Here is a 25789-nt window from a genome sequence, read left to right as displayed (position 1 = left end):
TAAGTCTTGAATCTTCAAAAAAATAATAGAACGAAACTCGAGCTATCCATAGCTAAAATAAAACACCCAACCAACGCACTACGAACATTTTTCCTTGGCTGCACTCTTCAGCTGCTTTGCTCTCTGCCTCGCACTCTCTCTCTCTCTCTCTCTATTTTGGCATTGTAGTGAAATAAATGCCGGCCTTGGCGCTCGCTCTGTGACTCGCTCTCTCCCTCTCGCCCCTGCGTTGCCAAGGGTGGCATTTGGTTTGGGACATTTCTACCCCACCCCCGCAAAAGCAAAACTCTCTTTTTGATGGCGCTTCATAACAAACTGTCCATCAGCTGCTGCTGCTTTTGCTTTTGCTTTTGATTTTACTTGGTTTGCCTTTTCCGCTTTTGCCTTTGGCTGCACTCTCTCATTTCTGTGTATTTGCCTTTGGCACGCGCCCGGGGGGGCCCCCCCTCCATGCCTACACCTTTTGCATTTGTTTGTCTGCCTTCGATTTTTAACAAACAAACCGCACGCACGATTGCAGCACGGTTGACATTGATTATTTTGTTGCTTACTCTTCCAAATGAATGCACATAAAATATTACACACGTTTTTTGTAACGTTTTTGCTTATGATTTATGATTTTTACGCGTTTTATTGCTTGTAATTCCATTTATGACTCGTTTTACGCGTTTCCTTTTGTTGTTGTTTTGTTATTAAATGCACTTTGGGTGTTGTACAAAAATATAGATGTATTTATGATTTATTTTCGAGTGGACACAACAACAAATGCCGCGCCTTTCGTTCGTTTCATTTGACAGACTGAAACGTTTTCGTTTTCGTTTTCGTGTTCTCTGCTCTCTGTTTTGTGTCTGCTTCGCTGCTCGTTTTAGCGGGTTGTTTTCCTCTCTCTTCCTTTTCTACCCATTCTATTCTTTCTGGTTCCTTCTTTTCTGCCTAGTATGAAGTAACAGTCGCGCATTTCCGTATTTTGTTACCCTTTGGCTTCCTCGCTCTCTCTCGCTCTCAGTAAGTGTGCTTTAAGGGTGGCTTAATCTCTCTCTCTCTCTCTCTCTCGCTCTCTGTTCTGCTGCGCATGCTCGGCTTTTCGCTTTGGGCTTTTCAAACAGCAAATACCGTTAGAAGTAGGTTTCTAGTTGCTGCTGGGCCTCTGACAAGTGGAATGACCTGGTATGAGGTTGTCCAAAGGCGCAACCAGCCAGCCAGACATGACTCAGTTTTTCGAGCCTTCCCTTGCGTGTTTCCATAAACTTTGACGAGCAACAGTACTTTGTTTACGGATGTGTACTGAGTGGAGCGGGGGGTTCAAGCACACATCCCCATCCAAATCCCTATGTGTACAGAGGTATTTGGGTTGCAAGGGGAACAAGTGTAAGTTTAGTTAATAACTTGCAGTGTCAAAATGGCAAATATTTTGAGTGTTAGGAATTTACTTATGTAGAAACATTCAGTAAAGTTTAATGACATCAAATGGATGTTCCAATTGTTGCTGATTTAAATAATAAATTTGAGGGAAAATGCAATTATTTAATGCTGGACATCAACTGCCAAAAGTGTTTTCTTACACCTTAAAGCTGGCTTGTCTTTTCCTTAAAGAAAAACACTGAAGGCAGGCACTGAAATCCTGAAGAAATTAGCTGCAAAAATCGAATATTTATTCTACTCTGAAAATCAAGCTGCTGTGTTGTGCTCTCAATGTCTCCACATAACCTAAGGCTGCCAAAGCAGGAGAAAACTTTATTTCTGCTAGTCATGCCAGAGCAAATTCAAGCACACGCGTGGCATGACTCTCAATAGGGCGAACGGCAAACCGAAATACATAAATTCATATTAGCATAGATACACGCTCGAGTATACCCCAAATATCCAATCCAGAAGCACACAAACATTCATAGAGACTCGTGGCACAAATGAGAATTTGTACATCAAACATATCTATATTGTACATTGAAATTAATCGCTTAACCCTTTTGCATATGTCACGTACCCCGTTGCCCCCGTTACAGCAGAGAGAAACAGAAAGGGGAAGAACAAAAATTGAAAATAGCACGAAATTGACGTTAAGCTCAAGGACGAAATTGCTGCCAAGCTGCCACCCCCAGCACACTGCTCAACCATTTGTATGGATTATACATGGCTGAATCATTAATATTTTTGTTTTTCTTGGCACTTTTGACTTTCTGATGCCACACCGAGAATTAACATAAAGTTTTGGGAAGGGGTTTTATACCCCTGGCCCATCTCTACCCTATCCTTTTGCGTGTTTTTCTCCAACCCTTACATGTAAATGTTGTCTGGGAGCATTTGATAAGATGTTGACACTCCGTGTGTCCCACTCCCACTCCCTCTGCCGCTCGATGAGTTTGTATTTACTTTGAGCTGAGAAACCCAGTGAAAAGTGTGTTTGCATTTTTGATATGTCAACGGGGTATGAATATTCTCACAAAGAGCATCTTAATTGGTGTCGCAAGTTGGTTCAGTTGTCTGTGTTTTGTGGCAGGAAGTTCTTTGGTTGCTCAAGCGTAGGTTCTACATGTGAAATGTGATCAATTGTGAGTGGAGAGACATTAATCAGAAAAGTATGCTATAAAATGGAGAAAATAAATGAAAATAAAAGTAAGTGATTTTATGTGATTTAAAATGACTTTTTCCCGTCACCCGTGCAGCTCATATTCTTGTGTGTGCATTGCCAACACACAAATCGCTCTCTTAATGCTTTTCCGCAATGCTGTGCTGTCCCGTCCGCTCACTTTCCACATTCCCCAAATCCAGCAATTTGGACTCATCCGCAGTCAGTACCCGTCCCCTGCCCATACCATTCGCATAGTTGAACTCGATTGCGGCCAGTCGCTTCCTCCTCGTCGTCGCTGAAAATTGCAATATTATGCTAGACTGCGAACGGGGCGACGTAATCGCGCTGAGAAACACACCGAGAAGACGGCTAAACTAGGAAAACGGGTTAATAATGCCATAATAAAAAAGCACTAAAAAAACACACACAAACAAAACAAAAAGTGAAGTGCAGCAAAGACGACACTTTCGTGACTGGTGGCCTGTGCCGGCATAGGCAATGTTTGTTCGCTGTTCGCTGTTCGCTGTCCGATGTTTGTTTGTTTGTTTGTCTGTTGGCTGAGAGAGCGCCAAGCGGAAAGTGAAAGGCAGTTTGGGCCCAAGACAGGCAGCTGGCTTAGCCATGTGGCAAACAGCACACAATGCCCCGCGCTCTGTTGCTGCTGTTGTGGGGCATGACGTGGAATTAGTGTCTTATCACAAGGTGGCATGTGCAGCCAGCGACAGCAAAATGTGACAATAATTTCCATGTTCCAGGGGTTCATTGACACAGCCTCGGCATCATCATGTGGCATGCTCTCTGCTTGCTGAAACATATGCTAATAAATTGCTCATAAAAGAGCTTTTCACAATGCCAACGCATTACGCTGGAGCGCAAAACAAATTAACAAGAGTGTGACAGTGCTGAAAAGTCGACTTGGTTGATACCCTGTGAGAGAATATTTATGGAGAAAGTGTAGGAAAATAATTGACATGGAAAAAGAAACGTTGCTAAAAAGAAAACTTGCCACAGAAAAATGAAAAATATTCCGAAGAATCCGCAAACAAAACTTGAAAATAATATGCTGGCTCATTGCTCTGAATAATATTGCAAACATTCTACAAATTCAGCTCTGTGAAGCGACTTTAAAGTGAGTTTATTTTCCCTTCCTTCTTCGCATGTCAGAGCTGCTCCCTCTTCTGCATGGTACACACAATCCGCATTGAGTTATATTTCATGTCGACTTCGCCACTCAAGTTATCCATCAAGCTCACCTTTAGACGCATTCACCCCTCACACTTACTCGTGTTTCCCCTTCTCTGAAACTGTGGGCAAACCAACAACAACAAAAAAAAGACAGCGTAAAAATAATAAACAGAAATACTTTTCAACTGATTTCCAATCAATGCTGTACATTGCACTGTAATGGCTTAATTGGTATTTATGATTGAGGCAGGTCCTGCTGCTCCTTCCTGTACGTGCTGTAGTGACATAATTGTAATTTCATGTATTATTGACCAATGCACTTGAGGTGGGCTCGAGCGATTTAATTTTAAAATTGCTTGCCTGCTCCTGGGACTACATAATTATTTGCCAGGGCCACATTAAGGAACGTGGAATAATAATAATCGATTGAGGGTAGCAAATACTATGAGCTGGTGCTGCTGACCCACTTAAGGCACTTAAGGACTTAATGTCCAAGAAGTTTACACGAATTCTGATTCTGGCTGGCCTCAGTCTTGGTGCTCTCCGCTCCCCCCAAACTATAATTTATCAAATTGCGCTCACTTTTGGCGTTTGTTATACATTTCTGAGCAGACTGCCAGGCAAATGCAATTTGTCGTCATTATGCTTCAAGTTTGAGCATCTTTTGTGCAGTTTATTGGCCAGAAATGAGCACAAGACGAGGCGCCATGACTCGCTAGTTGGGCTCGTTAGCGGGCAAGGCTTTTGTTATATAAAATATATATACACAGCAACAACAACTCGGAGGATGTATAGAAAAAAGTGCAGGAATATTGCACATTCCATAATGGCCTTAGAGGTGGCGCAGCGATTTGATTTATGACAAGTCACGTAGCTGATGCTGGCACTGGGACTGGGACTGGGACTGCTCCTGCCTCTGGGTTCAACTTTCTGTTGATGAGATTACAGTTTTCAGGGCAGGGTTATCCTCTATTCAACCCTCACACTGCCCTCGCTTAATCTGCTTATATTGGCTGTCTAAAATCCTGTCTCGAACTAAGCCTTCAAGCAAACTTCCTGCTGCCCTACTCCTGCACCCCTTAATCATTAACATAATCGATGGCACTTTGTTTTCTCAGCTTTTGTTGTTCTGGTTGGGGGTGGTGGTACACATGCCCGAGGGTAAATGAATTAATTAACCATGTCACGAGCGTGAAATTTCAACAAAAGGCCAGCACCAAAGTAAGTTGGAACAATTGCAATGCGAAAATTTAATTAAGTTGCAGCCAGCAGAGCGCAAGACGAGAAGCGTCGAAAGGATTCTGTGGCCCCGGCGGGAGCTGCCCCCAGGGCTCTGGCAGTCCTTAAATATACATATAGATAGAGTTAATATTGCAATTAAGTTTTCGAGTGCACAAAGTTTCACTGCTTGCTGTTTAAATGTAAAACAGTTGTTAATTAGATTTATGGCGGCTGTCTGGCCGAAACGGGCGAGCTTCCTGGGCTGCTTTAAGTCAATTTCACGAGTAATTACGAGGGATTCTTGGATTTTAATTGGGGGCAACTTGGCGCAGAGGGAAGATATGTTTACGAAGATATTTTTGGATTGATGTTAAGCCAGCAAGAAGAATACCCCCCTACAGTTTTCATGCTGCCTGTTGCTGTGCCTGTTGCCACATCATCAGCAATCCCCACCGCCACCGCTTGGACCGTCCCTGACATGACAAAATGTTCATAAAAAGAATTTTACATAATTCAAACAAGCTGAAATTTTGGGCACGAGAAGTGACAGTTTCTGTGCATCCCTTAAACATATTTTTGATGCAAATATTCTGTTATTCTGTCATATATTTCTGCCGAAAAGCCCTCTGCTTCTAGACTAACATCTAGCAAGAAATTTCGAATTTAAAGCGTAATATTTGCGGTTCGAATAGCTCCCATTCGGTTGACAAACTCTACTGACAGCCAGCTAGTCGCAACGGACTTTTGCAACTCGACAACTACCCGTACTTTTAGGGCAAAATCACAGCAGAGGCAAGTCATTTGCATATGGAAAGTATTTCCAGGAAAATGTCATATTTGAAATTGGAATTTTTGGCTAGAAGTGAAATGAATTTTGCTGCAGAGCCAGAAACAGCAATTTGTCACGAATTTAATTAGCTTTAATTTCCAATGAACTTTAACCAATGCTTTCGGTTTCGATTTCGATTTCACAGACACAAAGGCTGATGGCAAATCCAATAATGTAATCGAATGCTGTGGAATTTTCACTGGCAGCCCCACAACTGTGGCCTAGTGCGTGGGATTTTTCTTTGCTATTTTATGGATTTTTCCGAATGCTTTCTGACACTTGAAGGCAAACGAAACGCAAACACGTAGCAGGCAAAAACGATCCTTTGCCATACATTATGGCCACGGCAAGGACATCAATTCCAGCTGTGTGTGTGTGTGTGTGTGGAGCAAACAAAATGTTGGCGGGTTCCAGGACGAGCAACTGTGCCCCCATTTGGTGGCTTCTCACGTGCATAATTTGCGGTCAACTCATATAAAGAGGAGCAAACTGGCAGCAGAGAGTGAGTAAAAGAGGCCACTAAAAGAGCCGGAAGACTGAGTGGAGCCCAACGGCCAGTGCGTAGAACAACTCTCAGGTTGCACAGCAGCTCTGAGTTTATAGAGTGGGTACTTAGAGCTGCTTACACCTTATTAGAATATCTTTAACTTTCTACTCTGTGGTCTAACAATTTTCAGTGATTTTCTTCAATGAAAATATATCCCAAAACCCATCAGAACACACCTCATGATAGTCACAATGTGGCAACCGAATTCTGGTAACGTTTGCCATCGAATTGAACTTCGGAAAACATCTTCAAGTAATTTTCCCCCCTCTGGCAATTAAGTTCATGCCCAAGCCTGCCATAAAGGCCATTCCATGCATGTTTTGTAAACAATTTTACGCTTCCATAAACCTGAAATAAGAACACACACAAACTGCACTGAAATGTAATCAGAGCTCCGTTGATTAGATACATTTATTTGCACACCTTATAGGGGAATGTACATAAGTATGTAATCAAATGTAGAACATTTTCATTTTCATTATTATTGCTATTATTTTGGTTATTGTTTGGGGCCATTCCACGTACGCCTGTCACACACAAGTCGCCCCGTTGTCTGGCCATAAATAAGGCAATAAATCAGTGAAATACAATACATCACCTGTGACCTGTGAAGCCCAAAAGGAGCCAGCCACAAGCCCCATCCCAAGCCACTTGCATGCCCAGCCAAACCCTCTTCCATCCTCAGACCCTAGTCCCCACCTTTCCTTGGCAGCAAAAATGTTTGTCATAAATAATGCGAAGCTTTAGCCCGCTCTAAGAATATGACATATTTTGCCAAGGGTCAAAGTTTAATATAAATTAAGTCGTGCGGCATTTAGGTTTTGCATTTCACTACTTTATTTGCCTTCGCATTGTGCTCCTTTTGTGACAGGCAAATCAATTAATTAAGCTTCACTTTTGGCCTGTCACAGAAAGCTGATTAAAGGTATTTGCTCCTCATTTTTCGCCAGTCAAAAGGAAAGCCATAAAGTTGATGGGAAATGGCGGTGAATGGCAGAAAATATTAGTTGCATGTCAAAGGGAAAAATAGAAATAAATTTGATTAAATATTGCATAGAAAGAGCTACAAAGAGCCTGCAAAAGTGGCTACAAAATAAAAGTTGCACCTTAATTGTTTTAAAATGAAAAAGCCACCTAAAACCTCGACAAACTGAGCTGCCTGTTGGCTTCTGCACCATGCAAATTGGCTTGATGGCGGGGACATGCACGTCACACGCCACAAACTGGCGAGGAAAATGGGGCACAGAGCGCTGCCTCAGAGTGTGTGCTTGGAAAGCGCAATGCGATTAGAATCAACAATTTGTAGAGGCAACCGGAAGCTTCTTCCTTCTGGTATGCCGTCTGTCAAGGCGGGTGTCAGCCCAAAAGGGCTGGCCTTGGCCCTTCTAAAAAATGCAACCCACAGGACACACAGCAGTTATGCAAGACAGCTGAAGAAGGATCCACGTCAGCTAATCCTGCAGCTGAATGCGTAGTTTTTTGCTTGCGGACATTTGAGGTCATTGCAAATTCAGCTTTGAGATTAGCTTTCCTTGAAGCTATTTTCTATGTATTATGCTCTCCCAGCAGTTGCTTTCATTACCCCTAAAAATACCTGAACATCATGGCTCTTAAGTGCAGCATTCTCTGTGCAGCCAATAAACTTTATTATACTATAATTTAAACACATTGCCAGTGCAAAAACCTGCGTAGAATCAGCGGCACCAAACAATCATTTATAAATAGCCTCGTGTGAGCACTTTTCTGCCCCTTCTAGCCAACTCTTTGGGCTGGGGTCCTTGAAGGCTTTCAACTACTTAAAAACGAAGAGGAATTTTTATATATTTATTTTTAGTGCGCCTTTCTAGAGCGAAATAAGGATAAATAGCTACTTGAGCCATCGTTAGAATGCTACCCTCTCTGCCATCCCTTTAGCCCCTCCTAGCAGCCCCTCTGAAGCTTTCTCTTTTCGGCGAGAGTAAGTGTAGCAGGCAAGGTTATGTGTGGGGAGGAGGCTGCAGGGTGGACCTAGATCCGAGCTGATATTCCTCTGCTTAAATTTCTGTTTAGAATGCACCTAGAAAACAATAAATCCTGAGCACACACACACACTCTCATATGCTCATACGTGATAACTGTAAAAGAATGCACTAAAAATAGCCCAAAGATGAACAAGTTTTGAGCACACTGGCGGAGAGCTGGAGTGTTTTTGGAAGCGCCCTAGCGTTGAGCGAGAACTCGGCAAACGGTAAACGGCAAACGGCAAACTTGGCGTAACAAAATGCAAACAGGGGTTTTTTACCCCTAATTTTTGTTTGCACTAAAATGGCAGCAAGTGTGGATTGTGGTTAGTGTCTGGGGAGGTGGCTGGTCTGGTCTGTGGATATTTGTGTTGCCCCCCGGAATTCCAAGAGGCGCTTGCGGTCTGCTACACATATTTTACCTTTGCCGCGGTTTTTTCTATGGTTTGTTTTACCTCCCGCTGTTCTTTGTTGTTTTAGTTTCCACGTTCTTTTTGGTGTTTTATTTTATGTGTAATTTACATTCAAATTCAGTTGCATTTCTACGCTGGCAAACAAGTGAAGCGGAAAGGAATTGCTTCTGCAGTGAAGTACGGCGCACAGGTGATAAGAAAATGTGGCATTAATTATGAACATAAATATTGAAGTGGGTTCTTTTGTGTGCAAGTTTTTGCAAGTTTTTTAGCAACTGATTTCAGTCGTTTTGGAAACTTTTCTTAGCCTTGAAAAATCGTAGTAAAAAACCTATAAATCTGCAGTTATCTTATCCCAATTTAGACTTTCATTTTAATTGCCTCACTTGAAAATAAAGTTGCCATTCTGGAATTTCAGTGCCAAAACACAAACCCATGTAAGATAAATGTACGTAAAACACTTTAATTTTGCCTGCAATTAATAGTGGCAGTGCTCGGTGTGGGGTGGGGTGCGGGAAATTCTTGCAATTTACTTTACTGCGGCGAGGGCTGGGCTATGCATTTACTGTGTCTCCACACAGTCCACTTTCCGTCTGTACGGCTGCAGTATCCAATTGCTTTCTATTGCTTGCTGCGCTCCCCTTTTTATGGCTGGACGATGGCCCACTCCAGTGACCCAATTTCTCACGTTTGCCTTTCATGTTTGCTGCTCCCTATGAATGCGTGGGGGTGGGGGGGAGGGGCAACACCACTAACCAGCCTTGTAGACCAGCTACTACATACATCAGGCCGCCATACTGCTGCAGCCAGACCTACTCAATCCCAAGCTACTGCACCCCACCCTACTCCACCCATGGCATGTGGCTGTGGCCTGTGTTACATTTAACGACTTTCGAGTTCAAATTGTACAAAATTTACGATTGCCAGCTATCTTCACACTCACTCCAAAAAATTGCTTCTCCGTGTGTTGGGGCTTGGGGGTGGGTTTGCGTTTGGGTCTGCTGCTGCTTCGCTCTCCATCTCTTTCCATCTTCTCTTTGCCGGCTCTGGCGTGTTGTTCTCTTTGCCTGGCCTGACCAGCGGCTGTTGTTCTACACGGTACTCAGGGGTATATTGTAATGGTAAACGATCAACTAAAATATGTTTTAGTTTATGCGTTAATCAGGCTCCAAGAAGTTTTAAAACTATGCCAAAAGTTGTTTGGAACTTTTCACTTATTTAGTTTTAAAGATAAGAGGTATTCCCCTAGTCGTTATTTTATCTGTCACCATTTTTCCTATTCTTTCACTTCTACTGTTTTGGTTCCGCTGTCGCTGGCGTTGGTACCGTTAATTGAGGCGCAAAATGAACGGAAAATGGCGAGCGGGAGAGTGGGAGCACCGAGCACTGAGCCTGAACCCTCGTTGTCTGTGCAGGCATTTAATTCAATTGGCAACAGCAACAGCCAGCGAGAGGCACAGGCAGAGCTCGGCAATTAATGTGAGCTCTTTGATACATCGCTGCAGCAAGCGCAATAATAATAATAGTAGATAATACTGATAATGGTAATAATGATTTAAAATGCATGCCATGGTTTCCAATGCACAATTCGATTCAATATCAATGTTTGAGCTGCTTTTATGCCATTGCGCAGAGCAAATGGTGTGGAAATGTTTGGGGCACAGAGAAGAATTCAAACTGCAGCAATGGGAATTATTAGTATAGGAAGCAAACAAGCCCCCATCAAGAGGAAAACTAAAACTGCTAATGAAATTGAGATATTTAAACGCTATTCCATTGGTGTATAAACTAGATAAAAGCCTAAAAATGGCAACCCATTGCATGAAACAGTCGCTAAAGTGACTAAAAACATTTTTCAAACCCTAAATCAACTCACTTTTGTTAATAAGAAACACAGCTCTCCCCTAACCAATCTCAAACTATTACACTCTTCCCCTCACTCTTTAACTAAAATAATAATCAAACACAAACAAACAAAAAACTTTCAATGTCAGACTGTACACTTGAATGCATTTCGGTTTGTGGTCAAACATTTGCTTTGCTTACTTTTCTTATTATTTGCTTTTTGTTTGTAATTGTGCTGGAAGTTGCTGCCGCTGCTGCTGCAACCGACTTTGCCGGACAATAGAGACCCGATGTAAAGCCGCAGCTTAAGCAAGCTCCGGCTCCGGACTGCCAACAAAAGATGGCCATAAAGTTACCTTCTTCATTCATTCACGGGTCGACCTCAGCCCTCTCAAGTTCATTGTGGCCCCGGTCATTGGCTAAATGAGGTCCCAGCTGAGCTCAGACTTGGTTTGGCTTTTTTTTTTTTAGTTACTGCTGCTGCTGCTCCTTGTGCAGTCAGTTTTTCTTCAACTTTATCTTTATCTTTCGCTGTTTGTTGGCATAGTTAGAAGGCGTTTGGGGCCTGTTCGTTTCGCTTTGCACAATCTGGTGTCGGTTGGTCGTCAAGGTCGTCGTCGTCAAAGATGCAGCAGCGGCACCCAAAATGGCAAGCAAAAATACGGCCAACTATTTTTTCCTCGCTTGTTTCGCGTCACCAGCGCTGGCCAAGTGTGGCAAGAGTCTCTCGCTGAAATAAATACCACGACAAGCTGTGCCACAATTGCATAAGGCGGACGCGTGCAAACACGATTTGGGGAATGGCGAATGTTGCGACCCGTCTGCCCCGTCCAACCAAAAAACATCTCATGTCATCTCTTCCCCACTGCAGACAATTTTCAAGAGCTAAGCTTCAATGCTCTGCGGTTTATGCGGTGCACTATGGACACGAGATCAGAAAAATTAAGTTTTATTTCATTGAAATGTTTGAATTTATGGCAAGAAGATGTCGGAAAGCAGAGTGCAGTCAGTTGGGAAATGCATGTTAAATATGGTACAAATAATCTAAATCTATTGCCTGCCGCATATTGAAATATTTATTGGCTGAGAGCTGTACCTTTAAAATTTCAAATTTACACCAAAATGGCTGCCGCATAAACTTGAACATGTTCTCATTCATATTCATAACTCTGCTCATTCGTGCGAGCATTAATCATAGCACACATTAATATTCATACCTTTCAAATCTCTTTCTACGTAAAGATTACATACAAAAGGTAAACCATGAAAGGCTTTAGCAGTAATCATTATTAGTATTTTTTCTAGCAGCAGTTTGCAACATGTTTTGTTGGCTCTTTGTTATCGGCCCTTCCCCTTTTTGATTTGAGTTTTCAATTAATTTTTGCACTATCTGTGCGGCTGATAAGGTTGAGGGTTTCCATTAACTTTGACACTGAAGAGTCAATGTTCAAACGAAAATTAAACTAGAAATAGGTTTTAGTTGTTAAAAAAAAAGGGCAAGGTAACATAATTTCAGCATTAATATCTTCATTTATTGTGATTAAACTCAGAAGTTTCTTCAGTATAGCCTGCTTTTGTTCCTCACGAATATCAAATAAGTTTAAACTTTAGTCTAGTTTCACTTGTAGAACAGAAGTATTTTTGATTGCAATATATTATTTTGCATTGTTCTACAATCTTTTTCCAAAATTGTTGGCCTTCTGTTGAGTCCTTTCAAACAAAACGAAACAAAACTTCTTTCTCTTTTCCTTCATTTCATTTTTTGTTTGCCCAAATCCAATAAGCACTTTAATCAAAGTCATACAAAAGCGACGTCCTTTGGCTTTATTTCACCTTTTTGCCAGCGGAACACACACACAAAAACCCACCAAAGAAACGCAGAAAAATAGTAATACGAAAAAATAGAATTGTCAGTTTGTGTCCAGCTGCGATGCGGTCGGTATACGACGAGAGAATGCTCCCTCCCCTTGGGGGCTTACACAGCCACGGAATTTAATTTGAGTGCATTGCCAAAGCCGTCTATTTTTTATAGCCTGTCGTGCCTGTGGCTGCCGGAATAGAAGGATAAACAAACGGATTATGACTAGGGACTACGCCAAAAAAAAACATTGAACTCAAAAAAAAAAAAAAACAAAAAAAAGCCAGGGTCTGTGGATGTTGATGAAGGTGGCACGGTGATAGGCACGTGGATTAGGGCTAACAGAATTAGAGACTAAAATGTATAACTTAAGGCCCAGTGGTAGCTACAAATGTCTCTATTGCATTAAGATTTAGACATAGATTTTAGGATTTAATGACAATTTTAATGACAATTTTAAGAGCCGTAGGAAGTAAGGAAATTTACGATTTATTGTATAATAATTTACAATCATTTTCTGGTCTACTAGTCACTTGTTCAATAGCATTTATTCGCAATATATATATTTATTGTAATAAATAATATTGTGTAAGAATTTTCTTGCCTCCAAATCCAGTGCATGCCTTTTAAAGACCTTCACCGCATGCCGCACGTCTTCTTGGCTGCTAAAGCTATCAAACAATTTCCATCTTTAATGATTATCTTACCCCACGAGGTGTCCCCTTTATAAGCTAACTCCTCCACTCAAGACAAAGCCTGCCTGACTCACGCACATCGCTGTGCCATCTCCAATGTCCCGTGTCAATGACAGTTTAGTGGGCTTTGAGCACGAATCAAATAATTAAATTGCAGTTTACGCCATCGCGAAACGGCAATTAAAATTCACTCAGGTAGCAGCAGGCAGGCAGGCAGGGAGAGGCAGTTCAAAAGCCAAAAATTGCATGATTTATGGGCAGTAAAGACGATAACTAGGACCATCTGTCATTATGGCTTTAATGAGTTACAAATGAAAGTGTTTGCTTTGCGGCCAACTTCTCCTCCAGTTCAGTTGCTCATTAAATAGTTTTTAAAATGGGCATTTCTTTGATCATTTCTGGGGGTTTCTTTATCTCTTTTTCCCCCTTTACCTTTGCGCTTTATTTATCAGCAGACAGCTCTGTTGGCTGAATGATTTCCTGAATTGAATAAAGCCAAATGGGCTCTGTCTTTTTGCCTTTTGTTTCCTTACAGACAATAATATTAATAACAATAATGGATTGTGGGCAGAGGGCAGAGGGCGAGCCACTAACCGTTGCATAATTTACACATCCAATTGAATATTTAAGCCTTTTTCGCAAGCCCATTAATACATGACTAAACATGGCTGTTAGCTCATTAGCTGCTGCATGTAAAAATATTTTAAATAATTTTTAATTTGATTGTAAAATGAAACACCGAACAAATGAATAATTCCACAGCAATATTAGCACAAACAAAAAATTGTTTGGCTCATTGTTATAATTTTGCGCAAAGTATTTATTGAATGTCCCTCTTTGACATGAATTTATTGTTCAGCTTTTACCTCTCCTTGCCATCAATTTATTATATTTTTAGCGCTCTATACTCATTCAATAAATTCGAATTTCTCGCTCTCTTTTTACTATGAATAACTATTATATAACCAAAGGTTCAGCTGCAAGTTCCTTTAACTAGAAACCCAAATTAAATTATCATATCGCTGGCACAGATCTGGGCTAATTGTGACTCTAATTTTATTATTATTGGAATTCATTTTCTTTAAATTTTCTTTAAGAACCTCTTTCTTTCATATTAAAATCAATAAACTCTAGTAAGAAGCACTTGCCAGACAAAAAGTGTTTTCAGCTTCGTTTCAAATGCAACAAAACTGGTTGGCCGGATGGGGCTGGCACCCCAGCTGTAGCTTTAGTTGAACCATTTTAATATTCGAAATACACTTCCAAATGCTCGCTCTGTGTGCACTTCTTAGCCTTATTCAGTATTCATTAAATATTTCCCTGGAACTGGGTTGCAAGTGGAAGATTTTGATACTCTTTCAGGGGTGGCAAGACTTTGATTGGAAGAAAGATCTAAGCAAGAGGATGATCATGATGAGTCTTTCGATCTTTGTTTTTTGTATAATTACTCTTATTTTTTATGGAAATTATATATCTAAAACAGTGTACCCAATGTCATTGGATCTTTCCATTAAGTGTAATAAAAGCTTCGACCTCTCAAAACCGGGTTTTCCTTAGTATTTTACCCAGACCTTTCTTTCTCTCCAAATCGTTTTGTGTGTGTGCCCTTGTGTCTTGCATGTTCGTGTTTTTTTTTTTTGGTCATTTAGCTTGCCCATTTTATTGTCTTTGCCAGAGGTCGGTGGCTACAATCAACTTTTCTCTGTAGATTCTGCTCCCACTCCCGTTTGCTGCCATGTGCCGTGTCCGCACCTGGGCGGAATGGAAACAGAATGCATATTGAATTTGAATTTGATTAGGAATGTCGGTGGGTTGACACACATTTGGCCATTGTTAATTTATGCACATGCTGAGCAGCAGCAGTCAGCAGTGTCCGTAGCAGTCAGCAATTGATTGGCCGACAGGTGGGACAGGCCATGGTGTGGATTGCGGGGGCCCAGCTTTAAATGGAGTAATTGCAGCAGCGTTGAAATGTGGCTTGGGTCTGGCCCACTCCCCCACTCACTTTCCCTCTCCCGCTTCGGACTTCGGACACACAAACAAGAAATGGCTGAATGGCTCATGGTAGGGAGGTAGTGGCCAATGGTTAGAGTGAGTGGCGTTCAAAATGCGGGTGTTGACTTGTCTGTTTGCGTGCACGGGGAGAAAAGAGCGGGCTTAAAGTGGAGATAAGGTGTAATCGAAGTTCAGACAACATTTGGGTTGGTTTTTTTTGTATGCCAAATGAAAGATTTTTAGATTACATTTGCTCAAGTTATGAAATCTCTTCACTTGGAATGTAATAAATTCATAAAAAAGATGACTTCAACAATCAATCAAAAACATCCAAAGAAGACTATTTTTGCAACCGATCTAGCAAGTTTATTTACAATCTTCACCTGCAGAAGTACCCCCCACTTTCTTCCAGTGCACCAGTTAGAGAACGTGTTTGGCATGAGCCAAAAGCCGAGCGCGACTGAAGCCTCACAAGTGCCACCACAGTCAGTACACTGCCCAGTCAGGCCTAGCACGGTCTATCTGCCACTCTGCCACACTCCGTCCCCCATGTAACGCTCGAGTTAAGTCGGTGGGTAAATTATAATGCGAAACTCTTTTTGCCCAGCCGGGCATATCAACAGTTGGCTACTCTGGCGCTCTGTTCCTCAGGCTCTCGATTGCGGCACAACTTTTGGCAGCGAAGTCAGATGACTTTCCCACTGTGATGTCTGCTATTGTCTTTCTGCTGTTGGATTTATAACTCCCCTATTATGTTACCATTGACAACTCCACGAGGATGGGTTTCCCCTCTGGCTAATCACTTTATTGCCAAATTGCTTTCGTTCATATGAAATGACTCAATTAAAATCAATTTTCACAGCGCTGCTGGACAGAGCAACATTTATTTTTAGATTACTTTAAATGGGGGCCAACACACAATTGATTTTCATTTCTCTGCTATTCTATTATTTTAATCAGCTGTTTCATGTGCGCAGTGGTTCATGGCCCAATTTGGCCTTCGTTTAACCATTATTGAACTCTTTGGTTTGCTGCCACTCTTAATTGTACTGCAGAAAACCTGCAAGTCAGTTACTCAGCACTGTTTATCCTTTTAATGCTGTAAGCACAGCCCCGCCGCTGCCTGTTAGCCTTAATGCAAAATGTGCACTGTCTTCAGTACTCTTATACACAGAAGCCAAGTGCCATGCTGTGGCTGTGCCTGCCTCTTATGCACATGCACGTCTAGTTGCACTTGTATAAGAGTTCGATGAGGTGGCTGTTCGATGCAAAGCAATTTTTTTATTTTATATGGTATGTGGCATTTTTTTAACAATATAACGAATTCGTGTACATGGAAAATTCGTTGCATTAAATAATTCGATTAATTAAAATTATTTATTTTTTAATTTTTTTTTTATTATTTTTTTATTGTTTTTATTTGCATATTTTGGTGATTATTAATAAGCACGCTTTTTTTTTTAACTCTTCATTTTTTTTATTTTTAAATTTTTTTTATTATTTTTTTTTTTTTTTTGGTTACACATTTTCCATGCCCATTACCCCTTTTACTTTCCATTTGTTTCCTATCAAAATCTTCAATGAATACAATTATTATGTACCGCTAAAGTTTTATTAAACTTTAAGCCTACATTCCACACTGCTCCTAGGCTGAAATGGTACTTCTTCCACTCAACACTTCCTGCAATTGCACTCCACACACAAACACCTGTGTACAGTGTACACAACTGGACCAGCAAACAATTAGTGAACGTTTGCAAATTGCTCAACACTGGCAGGGCACAAAAAGAGAAAGAAAACCCAATCCTGAGGTGCCAAGAAGTTGTGCACAAAAAATCAACCAAGCAACAACGAAATGCTGCTCAAAATGCAATGCATGAGCAGCTCTTACCGTCAATGAGCAGATGAGATGAGGAGTGGGCCAAGAAGGCTTCGAGATGGTAGATTATTAAAAGGAGGAAACAAATACAAAAAAATGCAAAAGGAAGGGAAGGTATGCTGGAGCAGCGCAACGTAATGTTGATACTCTTTTGTGTTAGTGGTAAGATGAGGAAATTATGAACAATGGGAACTACTATAATGCTTTCTATAATATTTCTAGAATATTGAGAGACAAAAATAGACAAGTATCAGCCGCTCTGGCCACTATAATACATAAATTTAAGTAGATATTCAAAAATATTTCATAAAAGCTGCAGTTATTATATGTAGCTCCTGCAAGGGCATACAAATTGCACAAAGTTGGAAGCTTCATTTCTCGTTATAGAGCACACACCCACACACCAATACGTTGCAATAATTAAAAGTTGCCTTAAATGTGGAGGCTGAGGATTAATACTGGGGGGACCAGCACCAGTCGTGTGTTGAAGTTGCGATGCGAAACGACCGCACCTAATTGGTTTTGCATGAGTTAGTTGCTGCTCTGTGTGTATGTTATACGAGGTATTTAGCTGGCACAGAGAGAGACCTGCTGCCCACAATAAACTCGAACAATACTCGTGTATGTAGCGTGGTGAGTTGCCAGCACAAAAGTGTGGCAAAAGCTAAAGAGAACAAAAATGAAACAAAACATTGTGCCAAAACATGAAAAGCCATGCCACTCGAATGGTGTCAATTTGTTGGAAACTATTTGCGAATAAACAGTAGTTTGAGGGGGGTGGAAAACGCAGCGGGGAAGGGGGTACCTAATTATGCCAAGCTTTAATTTTGACAAGTTTAAGTGAAACCATTAGGAGCTATTGATTGATTAAAACTGTTTGGAAAATATTTAAAAATGAGCAAATGTCATTTTATGAGCTTAGTTTAATTATTAGAGATTTTTAATTAATGCATTTCAGAGCAAATTAATGATGAATGTGATGCACTTAGCGGGTACTCCAACCCAAGGTGGATATACTAACAAGGTGACTTTCTCCGCTTCGGTGGTGATCAATTCACCACGCTCAGAGGCACACAATTAACTTGCTTCAACCTTTCAGCCCATGGGTTATGTTATCCTTCTTAATATCACATTTATTCCGCTTAAATGTAGGAAAATACATATAATACAAAAACTAAATTCCAATACAATTTTAATGTGTTCGCATGTTTTTGCAGATTCTGTTCATCTGACTTAATCAAAGCCCGACACATGGGCGTCGGGGCTGACGTGACTCCTGTCAGCCTGTCGCTGACATGCCACGATGTTGTTTCAGATGCAATTGTTGCCGGGTGATGCTGGATGGAGTTTGGAATGCACGGAATGCACTTTTAAGCCATTTCATTTATGCAGCAATTTATTATGTATTTTGAAATATTATAAACAAAGTTATAAGGCAGCTAGAAAGAGAGAAATGAGACGATTTTCGCTTGCAATTTATCTTGCAAATGGGTGCCAAAGTGCGAGAAGTTGCCTTCCTGGCCAGCTAGTTGCTGAAATTTATGGGTTCGCATAACTATACTCTACCAAGGGGTAGCACAGCTAAGACAACTAAGTCCAGAAGTTGGCCAGGTGCAGCAAACATAATGTCAGACCTATGGGCATACTCCGCTGGGTTTTCATTTTATTTTACAAATTTGTAGAATAAATTTCCCAGCGGGTATTCCAAACACTCTTTGCTTCTTTTTTTTGTTTGTTTCATTTCACGCCTTCGCTGGCACATCCTGGGCATCCTTTGGACACCACCTACACAGACTCCCACTGCCAGCAACATTTTAATATTTCCCCCCCCCCCCGGACCAGCGATGCTGGGGGCTGAGTCTGCCGCCCATTTATCACAATTTATTGTGCTTGTCAATTGCCAGCAGGCAACAAAAAAAATAAACATTGTTGCCATGCCATATGCATATCGTTGGGGAAATACGCAAATTTATTCTAGTGGAAATATTGCATTTTGATATCTCACATACTAGATGTCTGCAAATCATCAGTCTGTCCTTTGGCCTTGGATTTGACTGCGAGTCTGTGAAACGGAAGTTCCAATTGGATGGGAAGACAGCTGGATACTCGTAGGTCAACAGAAGTGAACGATCTGGAAGCAAATAGCAGAACAAAACGTTCCATCAAGCGATGGAAGTTTGAAGAAATATTTCAAGCAGGGTTTTGCAATTGCAATTCTCTTCTCCATGAAACTTTGAAGCTGTCATTCAACGTTTAGTTTGGGTTATAAATATATTGATGGGCAAATTCAGTCATAATTGCTCTTAAGTGGAAGTGGCTTAGCTTCGTTAGAGAGCTCTTCGATGGATAGAGTGAAGGCTGTGTGTTCTCAGGTAAATATTTTTAGCTTAGGTGTCCTTCAGTTGTGTCTTTGACTGCATTTAACATTCAACTTTGCCCTGACCCCAGACTGCGCATAGACGCAGCAGAGTAGGCTGTCTGGGAGGGGTTTTTCACTTGACACATGGATGGTTGTTGGACTACGGCTAATGCTGCCACTGCCACTGCCACTGCTGGTGTCTGTCATCCATCCAACAGCGACAACTGAAGAGACTTTAGATTTATGATAAGTCACGATTTCCGCTGCAGTCGATGGGAAATTGTATTAAGGCGACAGCAGCAAAAAATCCACTTTTATGCAATCATTTGGATTGCATTTGGCAAACAGTTGACGCTCATCAGGCCAACCAATTAAGTTGTTTAATTGAATTTCAAGTGAACGGAGAAGCAACGGAGAAAGCAACAGACCGCAAATGTAATTTTTCCAAGCAACCAACGAGGAGATCTCGATGTGGGTGTAGGGCTGACTTTTCGATTAAGAGTTTACGAGCAATCTGACAGCTGCAAAAAAAGCACACAAAAAAGTGTTAATTTTTGGATAAAGAGAACAGACTCGAGAGTTTATAATCCACCAAAGAAATGTTCTTCTGCGACTCAAATTTATTTAAATTCTAGATCTTGAGTATATTTGTTAATGCTACAAATTTCAGCTGAAAATCAGAGCTTTTGATCAACTTATTAACTACTTTCCCAGTAGCTTTAAAATGTACATTTTTCTATAAATATTTCATATTTTGATGCACCTTTTGATGTACCTTTAGCCTTGTACTAGACTTTCTCCGTTCCAACTTCTGTTTCATGCTATTTAATGTTGTGTGCCTCTTCCTGGCAATTTCAACAAAATGTATGCCAGTGCCCTTCCTTCCAGCTTCCAGCATTTGTGCTTGCTGCACTCTATGTATCGCTGCCTCCGCTTCACATAATTTCAATGAACCGCATTTACGTTTGGTTCGGTTTATCTCTCCTTCCTCTGCATTGGCATGACAATGCCACACACAGCCACGCAGCCACACAGTCAGACACATGCACTGGCAGAACGTTGTGAGACGCGACGCACGTTTTATGCACTTTTATGAATGAAAAAAAAATAAGTATTTGGCATTAAAAATTGTACCAGAAATAACTGTTAGCATAAGAACTAAAAACAACATTTTGACCCACTTTGTTTGACATTTTTAAAACATTTTCCCTCTCTGTAGACAGCCACAAAGAACGAGCGAGGAGTGCGAGCCCGAGGACCACGTGAAGAGAGCTTCGCGGAGAATGACAGCCCTCGATGCTCGCAATTTGTGGCTTTTGCCATGCTTAATGCCAATCTCAGCAGCCTGCAACCATGCTCCACCTTTCCACTATCTTTTTTGGCCGCATTACAATTCACTGGCATAATGCAAAAATCGCAGCAAGTCAGGCGCAACTCGTTGATACGCGTGTTGGGGGCGCCTCTTCACTCCACTTCGGGACAGACTCGCTCTGTCTGTGCCTTTGGACTGTCTGATTGGAATGGGCTTACCATTGCAATGTGGGGACTTGAGCGAGACAATGCTTACGCGCTGCTTAACTTCCCTGCAGTAATGAATTTCGGAAGCTGCTGAAGTGGTAGCTCCTGCCTGAATCGGTGCAAATGGTGCAGAAATATTCAGTGGATAGATTCAATGCATTGAGCAATGGCTAAAGCTATTTATTGTATTATTTCGGGTGTTGTTCCACCCCCCAAGCCTACTCGTTACGTTCCTTCTTCACATTTGAGTGATTAAATTGATTAAAATGAGCAGCCCCTGGGCAAGTGGAAACTCATAAACTAATGAACCTTATCAGCCATGTGCACACCCCCTCGTGAGTGCGCATTAAGCAGCCAAAACAAAAGTAATCTTACAGCGAACAGCCCAGCGAGTGGAAGGAACAACAAAGTAGACCTAAAATGTTGAAGGAACTGCTGATGGTTCTGGCTGTAACCACCGTGCTGGCAGTGGCCGTAGCCGAAGAGGACTTTGATCCTTTTATAGACATTCCCTTCAAGAGGCTAAAAACTTCGGTGGGTTGGCAATATCCAAACAAAATCGAAATCGAAATCGAAATCGAAATGTATATCTTTCGCTTTTGCAGGCCGAACGCATCGAGTCGGATGGCTATCCGGCGGAATCGCACTATGTGGAGACCTCCGATGGTTATGTGCTGAATCTGTTCCGGATTCCACACTCGCCAAAGCTAAACAATGGCCAGCTGCAGAGGCCGGCGGTGCTCATCATGCACGGGCTGTTCAGCTGCTCCGATTGCTTCCTGCTCAATGGGCCGAACGATGCGCTGCCCTACAACTATGCGGACGCCGGCTACGATGTCTGGCTGGGCAATGCCCGTGGCAATATCTATTCGAGGAACAACACCCGCCTAAATGTGAAGCATCCCTACTTTTGGAAATTCAGCTGGCACGAGATTGGCTCCATCGATCTACCGGCCATGATTGATTACATCCTGGAGCAGACTCAGGAGCAGGCGCTCCACTATGTCGGACACTCGCAGGGCTGCACCTCGTTCGTTGTGATGGGTTCCTTTAAGCCGGAGTACAATGCGAAAATCAAGACGGCCCATCTGCTGGCTCCATCCGTGTTTATGGGCAACACCACCGAGGGACTGATAGTGGCCACAGCTCCGGTGCTTGGGGAACCCGGCCTGGGCACGGCTCTGCTGGAGAATCAGGTGCTGCTGCCGTACAATCAGTTTATACAGCGTTTGCTGGACACAACCTGCAGCAATCAGCCCCTGATGTTGAGCTACTGCAAGACATTGGCTATGCTGTGGGGTGGTCCAGAAATTGGCAACCTCAATAAGGTAAGCAGCAGCCACATTTGCCGTAAGTATCTATGGTTAAAACTACGATTTTTGGCTTCATCTTTGCAGACTCTGCTCCCCCAAATCGCTGAGACGCATCCCGCGGGCGTTTCCTCCAACCAAGCCATACACTTCATCCAATCCTATGTGTCCAACGATTTCCGCTTGTACGACTGGGGCAAACGCAAGAATTTGGCGTACTATGGCGCGGAGCAGCCACCAGCCTACGATCTCAGTCAGATAACCGCCGAGCTCTACCTCTACTATGGCCTATCCGATGGCTCGGCAAATAAGGCTGATGTTTCGCGACTGCCCGAACTGCTGCCCAATCTGGCGCTGCTGCACGAGGTGCCCGATCCCACTTGGGGACACTTGGACTTTGTTTTTGCCCAACAGGTGAAGAGTGTCATTAATGATTTGGTCGTCGACTACAGCATGGACTACGATGTGGAGCAGGCAACAAGGAAATAAATGGAGCAAAAAGTGGCAAGAATCTTGTTTTATTTGCAGTTCCTTGTGGCTGTTGGCATGATATTTCCCTTAAGTTCTTTCTGGCTGTTGCAGGAATCCTTCATTTGAGGTTCTTCTAGCTCCCAAAGTGTTTTCTCGTTTCCTCCTCAGTTTTTCTTCCAAATAAATCTGCTGCTGCTGCATGACAGTTTTTGGCCAGAATGTTAAATGTGCCAGGGCCAATTAGCAGCTAACAAGTGTCTGCTGCCTGGTTTATCTCCGCTCGTCTGGTCACGCCTCTCTGATGTACAACATTTTGTTCTGTTTGCTGCCTAAAGTACGTGGTTAGCGGAGACGCTCAGCTCCTTGTCCCCTCCGCTCTTCACTTGCAAAATGACAGTAATTAGCACTTGGCGCTGGGCGCTGTCTCGCGGCTTCCTTGGAGCAGTTTTGTTTGCTTGTTTGGGGGACAGTTGCAAATATGCTTATAATGATGATTTATAGTGTTTGGTGGGGTGGAGTTGGCTCGGAGATAAGCGAGCGCCAAAGTGCAGCAAAGATAGGATTTAGTTCTGGATTTGGCTGTCCAGCTAACTGGTTGGAATCGACGACGCACAAGAAGACTTCAGCTACACTCGGGCCAAGTTGTTTTCCCTCTTTAAATGGCAACTAAATGGCAGTCAGAGCCCAAGATCTAAGATGAATCTCTCTTTCTCTCTGTCTAAGTTCCATGTAAATTGTCTCTCCCTCTTTGCTCAAGATCCAAGCTGGAACTCCAAGCTCCAAGATCTAGCATAAATTTCTCTTCCTCTCTGTACGAATCGCTCTGCCTCTCTGCCTCTTTGTGAAGTGTTCAAACAACTTTAAATTAATTTCACAGGCAACGTAAACATAAATACAAATAATTATTACGCCGACCCTAATGATTAATTGACTCTAAGTAATTCCTTGTCCTGGCCCCACAAGTTCTTATCTCAGGCTCGCTGCACACTTTGAATAATTTTATGCGCCAGCTTTGGGCCGCAGAGCCAGACCAGACCAGACCAGACCAGAGACAGGCTGTAACTGTTCGTTAATGGCCAACCGCTGATGTGGAAGAGGATAATGCCAAATGGGGCAGCGGGGCAGCGGGGCTTCGAGTGCGTCAGCAGACAGAGAGACGAAAAAAAAATGGAAACAGCGAAATAAAATTAATAAAGTGTAAAAGGATTTGGTCGGACATCAGACAGCGGGGGGGGGGGCACATAACCGTACCCCTCTTGCCCATCACTTATAATCCTTTATTTTCGTTTTCAATTTGTTCGGAAAAAGACAAACAGAAAGTGTTAAAAGTATTTCTCAAGCGCAAAATGCACAGCACTGACAAACTTTTTGCCTCATCCCCACCCATCTCACCCCTTCTTTCCTTTCCGTCTCTCTCTCTCTCTCTTATTCTGTTTGTCTGTCTCCTTCTGCCGCTGATGCGCTGCTCTTTCTGTAAGTGGCTGCGACACTTTTGTATGCATAATTTAGACAAAAGTCGCCGAAAAAAAGGGAAACCCAACTAGGACTAAGAGAAAGGGCCTGCCCGGAAAGCGACTTCAAGCAAAAGTTGCAATGGCAAAAATTGAACAATTTTGCACACACAAATATGCAGCACGATTCAAAAGTTCAACTGCTAAAGAAAGTAGAGGAAAAGCAGCAGCAGCACAAAATCTTGCACTTAGCTCGGCTCAGCCAAGATGTCGACAAAGTGTCGGGGCGATGCGCTCAATTCTGTTGGCCAAATGTTTACTCTCAAAAAGTTATGTCGAAGGGAGGAAGAAAGAAGCAGTGGCGGTGAAAGGGGATCTACTGTGCTGCACCTACAAGACGATTAAGATTTTCGGTATTAGATTTCGCATTCAACAGAAGGCAAAATCAGAAGCTGAAGCCGATCCAGACACTTATGTTGTCTAAGGTTCTGAACTCGGCTAACAGTAGCAGACACATGTTGCAGATTTGGGAATTTCTAGTTGCACTTATTGCCGCGGTTTGTTGCTGTTTATCAAGAAATAAACGCCAGATGACGCCACTCGAGTAGCTTTTAGTTCCGAAAAGAGTCGAGAAACGAAAATTTGAAATTCCGAGAAATCAAAAACTAAACCAATATTAGAATTAATGATGAATAAAATGATAAAACAAACAAAATAAATAATTAATAAATTAATAATAAATTTCCATTATCGTCTAGTCATTCATGGATAAGTGCATAGTTCTGCCATTGAAAATAAATCATTATTAATATCAATACGCTAAAAAATATATTAAGATCAAAGATGAAACAAGAGCCCAAACAGTCATCCACATATACTCTTTTTCCCTAAATAATACCCAAATCATTTGAAAATGACTCTCCCAAAAATGTAAGCACCCAACACTTGAGATGACTTTTGCTTCTAATTTATTTCTGGCCCAAGTTCCACAACAACACATCTTGAATGGATCGTTGAACAAGTCTCGTTGGACGAAACACAGAAAACTAATTGGACACGATCGGAATCAGTTTATTGACACGACAAGCACTGCGGCTGGCCAAAGCGTAATTGAATGGACATATCAATTTTCCATCACAATCACAACAACAGAGCAGAAAAGCGAAAAGCTTATTAAGTGCCCCACCAAAAAGAACTTCGCGCCTTGGAACTATCAGCACATCGGAGTGGGAAGAGTGGGGAGAACAAGTTGAGAGAGAGAGAGAGAGCATCGAATGAACGTCGAACATTGAACGAGGGTAGGAACACGCCCGCAGCTAATCAGGCTCTAATGGCGATAAATATTTCATTCTATATTATTTTGTTTTTATTCGTTGCGCGGGGCGGCACGCCTCTGCAGCTTAAGACAAAGCGACGACTCAACGGGAACGAACAGGCCAGCAGGGGGAGAGGCGGAGAGGCGGAGAGGGAGAGCGGGAGAGCGAGCGACCAGAACAAGACAGACCCGAAGAGACACGCGGACAGACGCGCAGGAACAATCCAGACAAAATCTTCGACGCGATCGATGAAGACAAGGCTGATAAAGGAAACAAGCCAGCGGCAATTGGAGATGAGCGCGTGAGTCTGGAGAGTGCAAAAAGGTCA

General features: G+C 42.2%; 1 protein-coding gene across 1 annotated transcript; it reads left to right on the top strand.

Annotated features, from left to right (window-relative positions):
- The first annotated feature begins 21299 nt into the window (after positions 1 to 21299).
- Positions 21300 to 22722, top strand: LOC117581869 (lipase 3). The gene is made up of 3 exons (XM_034269332.1): positions 21300 to 21447; positions 21519 to 22241; positions 22311 to 22722. Exons 1-3 carry the CDS (start codon positions 21334 to 21336, stop codon positions 22710 to 22712), a joined length of 1239 nt encoding a protein of 412 aa, XP_034125223.1. The 5' UTR covers positions 21300 to 21333; the 3' UTR covers positions 22713 to 22722.
- The last annotated feature ends 3067 nt before the right edge of the window (positions 22723 to 25789 follow it).

The sequence above is a fragment of the Drosophila guanche genome, unplaced genomic scaffold, assembly GCF_900245975.1.
Source record: "Drosophila guanche unplaced genomic scaffold, DGUA_6, whole genome shotgun sequence".
NCBI classification, from domain to species: Eukaryota; Metazoa; Arthropoda; class Insecta; order Diptera; family Drosophilidae; genus Drosophila; species Drosophila guanche.
Note: the sequence above shows the minus strand (reverse complement) of the source record. Positions and strands in the feature narration are given on the sequence as shown.